The sequence below is a fragment of the Sycon ciliatum genome, chromosome 4, assembly GCF_964019385.1.
Source record: "Sycon ciliatum chromosome 4, ocSycCili1.1, whole genome shotgun sequence".
NCBI lineage: Eukaryota > Metazoa > Porifera > Calcarea > Leucosolenida > Sycettidae > Sycon > Sycon ciliatum.
The window spans coordinates 3,052,325-3,062,324 of NC_088646.1; the positions used below are offsets into that span (position 1 = coordinate 3,052,325).

The 10,000-nt window shown below is 47.8% G+C and overlaps 1 protein-coding gene across 1 annotated transcript in view; it reads right to left on the reverse strand.

The window, feature by feature from the left end:
- Positions 1 to 10,000, reverse strand: part of LOC135813366 (hemicentin-1-like) — a 77,022-nt gene that overhangs the window by 45,502 nt on the left and 21,520 nt on the right. The window contains exons 22-29 of the mRNA XM_065326465.1: positions 8,734 to 9,036; positions 7,649 to 7,819; positions 7,322 to 7,474; positions 6,522 to 6,698; positions 3,983 to 4,132; positions 3,243 to 3,533; positions 2,766 to 2,945; positions 533 to 676 (exon numbers count right to left, since the gene is read on the reverse strand). Of these exons, the coding sequence (XP_065182537.1) occupies positions 533 to 676; positions 2,766 to 2,945; positions 3,243 to 3,533; positions 3,983 to 4,132; positions 6,522 to 6,698; positions 7,322 to 7,474; positions 7,649 to 7,819; positions 8,734 to 9,036 (1,569 nt within the window). The remainder of the gene's footprint in view (positions 1 to 532; positions 677 to 2,765; positions 2,946 to 3,242; positions 3,534 to 3,982; positions 4,133 to 6,521; positions 6,699 to 7,321; positions 7,475 to 7,648; positions 7,820 to 8,733; positions 9,037 to 10,000) is intronic.

Consider the following 10,000-nt stretch of genomic DNA (forward strand, 5'->3'; position numbering starts at 1 on the left):
AAAGCATATATGTGACCGTTTACTCATAGCTCCATCAAGCATCAATTCACTTTCTCGGGGCTCACAACAGTAGCGTACGTTACTGTCCCTATGTACTCTTCTGTCGTGATGTAACCTACATACTGTGCATGCTCCACATTTGAAATGCTTCTTGTCACGACGACCTAGGAATGGCGTGTTGGTTCTTGCGTGTGTGAGTTATGCATGCACAACATTGGCGCAGTGACCTTCCATCAAACGTTGCGTGACAAGATACACGGCAACAACAGTGGCATATTGGTGTACTGCTTCACAGAGTGCCTGGAAAGGAGCCAGCTGATCAAAAGCCACTGGAGCAAAGTGCATACCGCTTACATGACTAAAATGGCCCAAGAGAACCAACCATACAATACAGAGAGAAGTGAGGATTCCAGTAACGTTAGATAACCACTATCCACACACCTCTATTGTTTCGTTGCAGCTAACATTGCGTTGCTTGGCATAATACCTACCTAGTGCATGTATGTTCGATTTGGTCAGAGATCTTACTTACCAAGAACTTCAAGAGTTGAGTTGATTGTGGCTGTATGGGGTGTGTCCAGCAATGTCAGATCGGACACACACGTGTAAATTCCTCCATCACTGAACACCACACTATCAACGGTCAGCGTCACACTGACCTGATACAGAAGGCCAACTGCAGTGCAGGGGGCAAAAGAACAGGGAGCAACAGGCAATAGGCAGGGGTGCACATTGTAGAGTAGATGCAACATTAAGTGCACCACATGGCTTTTAGTAAAAAAAACGCACACACAACACATGCATGTGCACAGACAGACAGACAGACAGACAGACAGACAAACGGACGGACGGACAGACAGACCGACAGACACACACACACACACACACACACACACACACACACACACACACACAATACAACACATTTTACCGGACCCGTGCCCCCCTCCCCCCCCCCCCCCCCCCCCAAGCCCCCACTTGCCCAAACACACACTGCACATTCAGAAGAGGTCAATCGTACACCACAAAACGGAAGAAACACGTGCAACGGAGCACACTGCAAGCCTACACTGCTCACTGATTTTCAACTGACCTATGACCCACCGCTTGGGAGCTGCATCTGCGCCTTGATACATAGAGGGTGGTGGCGTTCCTGCGGATGCCGAAAACTAGGCCTCCAGCCGAGTCTCACGCGAACTGTGAATTTTTATTATAATTTTTTAATTTTGATGGTAGTGATAAGTTCAAGGGTAGTGATAAGGTTGCACCATTGCAGCAGAACACTAGGATCTCCTCCAGCACTTGACTACGCACAGTGACGCATACACAGTGACGCATACACAGTGACGCATACACAGTGACGCATACACAGTGACGCATACACAGTGACGCATACACAGTGACGCATACACAGTGACGCATACACAGTGACGCATACACAGTGACGCATACACAGTGACGCATACACAGTGACGCATACTCTACACAGCACACGGCCATTATGTCCATTGTTAGCCAGTGCAGGCTGTCGTAATAAAACCACTCATCCGTGTTCCATTCCCGTGCATGGTACATGCATGGTGCGACGGCACAATGACAGCTGTCGCAAATCACACTGAGTATTACACGTGTTTGTTGGTGATTCCTGGTTAGCTGCTAGCTTTTCCCTACTCGAAGATGTTGCCGCCGCGAAATCTGGGGTTTGTGTTCGTCCTGGCGAAAACCGTGTTTTGATCCGTTGAGGGAGACGAGAGATACAGTGCGAAGACGTACGATCTGTCCGAGAATCGGCGAAGAAGAAAGCTTCGCAGACGACCCGTAGTGGTTGGGAACAGAATGGAACATATACCAGTCGATGCTTGTCATGGTAGGGATGATTGCTACGAAGGTTTAGCCCCATGCTCCCCAGCGCTTTTTAGCGCCCGACGATAATTACCAAACTTCATCGATTTTGCATGTGGATCAAAGCATAGTCTCCTCAATCTTCTCCAGTCGAGCTGAGTCTGGACGCTACAATGTCGAGACGCGAAAAGAGAACATGCATGAACACACAGGAGCATCACATGCAGCTGCATTCTGCCTTGGCGAAGAGAACAACACCAGCACCACGCATTTGGAAGACATTTCGAAGAAGACGAAGAACTACATATCTGCGTTCAAAAAAGCCTCTGTACTGTGCAGTATGCATGCTTGCATGCGCAAAGCACGGGGTCCGCGGATCAACATCGTTCAAAAATCATTGTGCCACACGGGTGGTATGATTTGTGTGCGATCATGGCCTTTCTTCTTGACAAACAAAACTGAAGTTTTTCGATCTTCAAATCGCCATAGCGTCCTTGTCATGACTCCAAATCAGCTGAAACTTTGCAGGAGGAATGAAAATGCCATGCTGAATCGATTGGTACCATTTTCGAAGGGTTTCCTTGAAAAATAAAATTTAGCCTGCACTGGCTACCATTGTCTATACACCACAAGTACAGCAGCGCTCAGTGAAATCCGACCCAGAGTGCAAAGCTGGCACCCTCAACTGGCACCAACGGCCCTTGACGCCCTGGTGGTGGAATGAATTCGGCTGGGCGTACACATGTACACATACAATGATGTAATCGGAGCTGGTCCAGGGGTCAGCTTTGTACTTTGGGTTCGATTTCAGTGAGCGCAACTGTAGTTCACAAGTTCAACGCGCGTTGATTGTGTCACCGATGTCTACACTCCAACACTGCAGCAAAGAACGTTGTCGCCGGTGCTGTGTGGAATGGGCTTACCTAATGTAGAGTTGCTGCTCACTCTCAGTCTACTTTCTTCATCACTAGCTGTGATCTCTTGTGAACCCTTCAGCCAGCGAACACTGGGCGCCGGAAAAGCAGTCGCAGTGCACACAGTGGTGTACGTGTTGCTCTCATTTACCCGGTACAAGGGTTGGTCCAGCACAACGGAAGGTGGAGCTGAAAGCAACAGAACAACAGGACACAAGACAATCACAAACAGGACCGGCCGAAGCAGCTCGAAGCAGAGTGCCCGGTGCACACGCGCGCAGATCAGTATACACAAAAAAACGGAGGCGAACGTCTGCGTAGCTACACAGCTACACAGACTTTCGCCGTGGTTGTTTGTGACACAAGACAATCATACACAGCTAGCATGGCAGCAGCCAACAGTGTACTGTGCATGTATTTATAACTGTTCTGGATACTAGTACATACAGTGCACAAACATGGTGTTACCGGCACTGCGTTACTCACTGAATACTTCCACCAGAAAGGTCTGTGATCCCACACCACCCAAGTTAGTGGCTGTTATTGTGTAGTTGCCGGCATCAGAACGCTGTGCATTGCTAATAGTTAGCCTGAGGTTGTCCGTCGATAGTGATATTGAGCCACTGTTGATGGAGATTTGCCCAGCAGGACCAGTCCAAGACACATCCGACGCAGTCAAAGCTGGGAAGATGGGCGCTTGCACTGTGACTGTGAGCTCGGCAGTTTGGCCAGTCAGGACACGCACCACGTCTTCAGTTGTTGTCAGTGTTGGCTTTACTGTGTTCGTGAGACAGGAATAGGCAGTCAGTCAGGCGGGCGGGCGGGCGGGCGGGTAGGTGAGCAGAGGCAGGCAGGCGGGCGGACGGGCGGGCAGGCAGGCAGGCAAGCAGGCAGGCAGGCAGGCAGGCAGGCAGGCAGGCAGGCATAAGAGCAAGATAACATTGAAGAGATACGGAACTGTCATGGCGGCACAAACACACCGGGTCAAACACATGACATCTAGCGATAACGGCAACCAGTTCTAACTAAGAATATCAGAACCTGACAAAATGGGAACACGCATTTACTGGATAAACCTCTAATACCATGCCAAGTAACCTCCCATGCAGTTAGCCTACACAAATAGACTGCAAACACCAAAACCAGAAAGCCACCACATACAGTAGCCGAGCCAGAACTCCTCTCCGTTAGCGTCACACAACGTCAACACGGCGCTTTTCACTTACTAAGCACTTGAAGCCGAACATTTTTAGTTGAATTGATGGTTGTGCCAGTAGACCGTATGGTTGACGTGCATGTGTAACCACAACCATCACTATGCATCAGGTTAGATATGACCAGCTCTGATGTCACCAAGATTAGACCATCCGCCGTGACTGCAGGATAATACAAAGCAGCACAACCCTCCACTTTTCCACAAATCATAAACAGCACTCCAAATGACTCGTAAAAAATGTGCAACGGGATGGAATGGAAAACAGACTCCCCAAGAAAAAGTCCAGGGAAATGTTACAGATGAAGCATGCATGAAATCGGTTGTGGCGGCAAACGCGATTAGGCCGGCTGCAGGGACACCGTAATGTCGCACCCGCCCCAGCACCATTCAAACATTTCCCTTTGGCAGTACACGGTACGAACTTCAGGAATCAACAAAGCCCTGCGTAATGCGTACCAGGGGAAGGCTAGACAGCATGTCTCCAGATATCAATAGGCATTGTATGAAAAAACAGTCAATAGCACTAAAGAGCGAAAGCCTTTTCAAAGTTCGGTTTCACTCGCGCCCCGGGCCCGAGCTGGCAGCACAAACAAACGCCGGGCGCGAGCTGGCAGCACAAACAAACGCCGTATACACGAATACCGTTGGGCCAACGGATGGCCACCGCCATCAAAAATAGGAACAAACCCATCCACGGCTTCTTTCTCTTGCTAGCTGTGCTGCTGCGCGCATCCAACTGTTTCGCAATTTCTCCCTCCCACCCACGCCTCCTGAATTTTATTATCGCTCTACACTCTCCTATGTCTCACAATGAGTGCCACTCAGCATGATGGTACTTCAAGCTACATGTACATGTATTTGCATAATTTGATCTGTCCTCGCTCACTATTCTTGACAAAATTCAATTGCAATGAAGCACCAGTGGCCGGCGGGGGCATTCGGCGGCTTGGTCTGATTCCGAACTTGTTGGTAACTGGCTTGAGATGTTCAAGGTTGCTATGTCAACGTGCAGTCATGCGCAGGGCCACCTAACATGCATTTGGGGGCTCAGGAAAGACAGAAACGCGTTGCTAGGCAACAGCAAAAGCGCTCGGCGAGTATCATGCTACTCATGCAGCGCGCACGTTGGCGTAGGGTATCACGCTACCCTTGTGCTGCAGGGTACCACATTGCCCCTCGCTGGAATCAGACCCGCGCCCCGGATACCTTGCGCTGGCCTCCTGACGGCCAAACTCAACCAACTTGTGCTCTGTGACTGGGGTGGTACATGTACTAGCAACATAATGTGGCCCAGGTCGGCAGACTTTCAATTAGCCAAGCGAGCTACTCAGGCCAGGGTGCATGATCACTCAGATTCGCAGCACATATCGAATTATGAGGAACGTCCACCGCTGTGACTAGATAATATACGGTCAGAAAGTGCCACAAATGGGCACCAAACTCACAGAGTACTGAAACATTCAACTTTCTGACCCTACATCATCCCTTTCCTTCTACATTTAGCATTGGCTCAGTAGTCAACGGAAGTGCCCTTGCTGTGCTGGTGTGTGTTATGCTTCGAGCATTGGTTTAGCTAAGAGTGCACGGCGGTGACGGGTTGAGGATGAAGTAAAATTGGTTCAGTACCCGAATAAACTACTGTTGACAAAAAAACACCCAGTTAATGAAGAAGTAAAACTCCACGCATAAACTGCACACTCAATAGTTCTTCCTCCGAAGGAAAGTCTCTAGGTCTTCCTCTGAAGGAAAGTCTCTAGGTCTTCCTCCGAAGGAAAGTCTCTAGGTCTTCCTCCGAAGGAAAGTCTCTAGGTCTTCCTCCGAAGGAAAGTCTCTAGGTCTTCCTCTGAAGGAAAGTCTCTAGGTCTTCCTCTGAAGGAAAGTCTCTAGGTCTTCCTCTGAAGGAAAGTCTCTAGGTCTTCCTCTGAAGGAAAGTCTCTAGGTCTTCCTCTGAAGGAAAGTCTCTAGGTCTTCCTCTGAAGGAAAGTCTCTAGGTCTTCCTCTGAAGGAAAGTCTCTAGGTCTTCCTCTGAAGGAAAGTCTCTAGGTCTTCCTCTGAAGGAAAGTCTCTAGGTCTTCCTCTGAAGGAAAGTCTCTAGGTCTTCCTCTGAAGGAAAGTCTCTAGGTCTTCCTCTGAAGGAAAGTCTCTAGGTCTTCCTCTGAAGGAAAGTCTCTAGGTCTTCCTCTGAAGGAAAGTCTCTAGGTCTTCCTCTGAAGGAAAGTCTCTAGGTCTTCCTCTGAAGGAAAGTCTCTAGGTCTTCCTCTGAAGGAAAGTCTCTAGGTCTTCCTCTGAAGGAAAGTCTCTAGGTCTTCCTCTGAAGGAAAGTCTCTAGGTCTTCCTCTGAAGGAAAGTCTCTAGGTCTTCCTCTGAAGGAAAGTCTCTAGGTCTTCCTCTGAAGGAAAGTCTCTAGGTCTTCCTCTGAAGGAAAGTCTTTGGCGATATGTGCAGTAATGCATACTGTGTGTGTGTGTTGCTTTTTACAAAAAACTAAAACAAATTGCCTCTCTATTGCTGGAGGCATTTGCAATGGCGAATCACCAGATGAAACATACCATTAGAACTATTCGTGACACTCAGTCGGGGGTCAGAGTCAACCAACTCCGTCATGTTCTTGCTCCACACTACCCTAGGTTGCGGAAAGCCACGCGCGGAGCAGATGACAGTGAAGTTGTTGGTTTCGTTGATTTGCTGCAAACTGGCATCCGGGCTTAGCATAGCAATCGGTGGTACTAAACCAGAAAACCAAACCAAACCAGAGCAGGAAACCAAACAGCAAAGGTCAATGGAGAAAAGACAGCCACAAGAAGGTGATAGCCTGATAGGACCAAGCACTGTGTTTTGACTGGACATCCATTTGCTTCAGCCAAAAAATTCGTCTATTAATAATCTCATCCAACTCGGAATAAGGGAAGTTCGCTACATAAATATTTGCCCAGAAATTATGAGATTTATTGAAAGACGAATGGAACTTGCCGTTAGTCCTATACTATTGCTGAAAGGTGCTTTATCCTTGCTTTGGAATATTCCGAAAGATGATGTGACATCGGCGGTGATTAGTGAAGAAAGTGTCTGCTCCGAACGTCGGAGCTCGTGCTTCCTGCCGACTGACTTGGCACTTGACTGTCTTGTGTGCTCCAGACGCAGTCGTGAGTCAGTCAAATGTCAAGTCAGTCGGCAGGAAGCACGAGCTCTGATGTCCGGAGTAGAGACACGTTCTTTGGAATATTCGCCATAAAAAAGCGTAACTAAAGGATCAGAACACAAACAGCTGTGTAGACGGAGAGTAGTGTGGGCAAATGGTACAAGGGGCTACAAGTACTTCTTATTCTCATGGCCACGTTGCTGTTCCTACCGTGTACTTGAACTTCCGAGCGAATTTGGCTTTGCACTTTTGTGCCGTCAGACAAAATCACGGTTGCTTGACAGAAGTAGTGACCGCGCTGTGCAAACGTGATGGACTGGAACGTGAGGTTGTGTGTGGTCTGATATGTCAGAGTACTCTCATCTGTGAAGAGAAAGGCAAAGAAAGGCAGAAAGGAGCACGACAGTTCAACACATTTCATTGTTGATCTGACCAATCTTCTGAGCTACAAATAATATACATTGTGTTCGAAAATGAATACCAGCAGTCTACAGACATCGTGATCATAAAAAAACCCTCTGTGGGTGTTTCACTTACCGAAGCTAGCCTGGGAGTCTGTAGTGACTCCTGTTGTGACCGGATTGCCGGTAGAGTCAAGCCATACAACAGTGGCGTTGGGGTGAGAAGACAATGAACACTGCAGAACGGTGCTGTTGCTCTCCAGCACGGTCGTGATCGTGTTGTTCGGTGTGGTGAATAGCGGCAGAACTGAGAACAAAACACACAAGCAAATGCATACAGCCTCACGCACAAGACAATAATAACTCGCAAACAAGATCCTAAAGCGCTAGTCGTGCTCATAGCATACATATGAAACATACACTGATTCCCACAACAAACCTATTGGCATCACACAAGCATAATATTATGCAACATTATTCCCTTTCTCACATCGAGGATAGTAGCACTGCGCACCCTACACTCACCCATACACAGAGGATAGCACTGCTCATATGTACACCATACATACACTCACCCATACACAGAGGATAGCACTGCTCATATGTACACCATACATACACTCACCCATACACAGAGGATAGCACTGCTCATATGTACACCATACATACACTCACCCATACACAGAGGATAGCACTGCTCATATGTACACCATACATACACTCACCCATACACAGAGGATAGCACTGCTCATATGTACACCATACATACACTCACCCATACACAGAGGATAGCACTGCTCATATGTACACCATACATACACTCACCCATACACAGAGGATAGCACTGCTCATATGTACACCATACATACACTCACCCATACACAGAGGATAGCACTGCTCATATGTACACCATACATACACTCACCCATACACAGAGGATAGCACTGCTCATATGCACACCATACATACACTCACCCATACACAGAGGATAGCACTGCTCATATGTACACCATACATACACTCACCCATACACAGAGGATAGCACTGCTCATATGTACACCATACATACACTCACCCATACACAGAGGATAGCACTGCTCATATGCACACCATACATACACTCACCCATACACAGAGGATAGCACTGCTCATATGTACACCATACATACACTCACCCATACACAGAGGATAGCACTGCTCATATGCACACCTTACACTTACCATACACATCCAGGTTGAACGAGACAGAGCGAACCCCGGCATCAGTGGTCACCGTGGCAACATACACCCCTGCATCCTGCCGCACGAGGTTGGAGATCTGCAGGTTCTGGCCGCTCGTCGTGAGTTTGACACGTGTATCATTACTGCTGGACGGCGTTACAACGGTACTGTCTGGTAGATGCCACTGTATATCGGATGGCTTGGAGGCTGGATATGCGGGTGGTGCAATCATGATCATGAACGAGGCGTTTTCTCCAGCTTCCTTGACGAATTGAGTTTGCTGACTAGTGACACGCGGACGCACTGCACAGTACATGTAGAGTGTGACATTAGCAGCTCACCAAGGTCAGGACGACACACATGTACATGCACTCATGCACTTGTACATACACAGGCAAATCAAACTGCCAACCAGGCATTACTGGTATTTTTATTTTATTTATAAGATAAATTGTGCACTCATAACATTTTTTGCTGTTGTTATATAAGAGTGCACAATTTATCTTATTTATTGCCATTTTACGACTATTGTCTCCTCGTCGATTGTTTATTTTATTTTTTTATTTTTTATTTTACTGATGTAGAGTAGGTGCTACGTTGTCAGGTCAATGGTTTCTTCAGTCGTCAATGATGTATGTGTATTGGTTGTGCACGCATGGTCTCACTCCACCCCACCCCATGTAGCACTGGAATGGAACTCTATCGCAATGAAATCTGCCTAAGGCTTAAGGCTTAAGGGACCTTCCAAATGTGGACCAGGGTAATTTGACTGAAGTAACATTCTTTGGTAGTGGTCCTCTAGGACAGGTGGTCGCCTTATGACAGGTTTTGTTGCACATGATCAAGCAGGCATAGCGTGAAGGAATCGCATGCAATCTCAGAACCACACCAAGCACAGCGAGCACACCAAGCACAGCGAGCACACCGAGCACTACGGTGACTGTAGAACACAATACATGTAGCATGATGGGTAGCTAGCTGCCTGTGGCAATTGCCCGGGCACACAGCAAGCAGCACTTAACCCCCCATTGATCACAACTGGACAGCATGCCAAGCAGCAGATGCAGTTTATAATGCAAAGTAGACAGGACTGGAGTCGGCCACATATCTATGACCAATGGCGATCCACATAGTTAATATACACATTTGAAACAGTGACACCAGCGTCACACATAGTAATATACACATGTTAGGCCCACAAGTTCATGCATTATTCATTTGGCCTGGGTAGCTACCTTGTTCGTACCCAACACACATTTGAAACAGT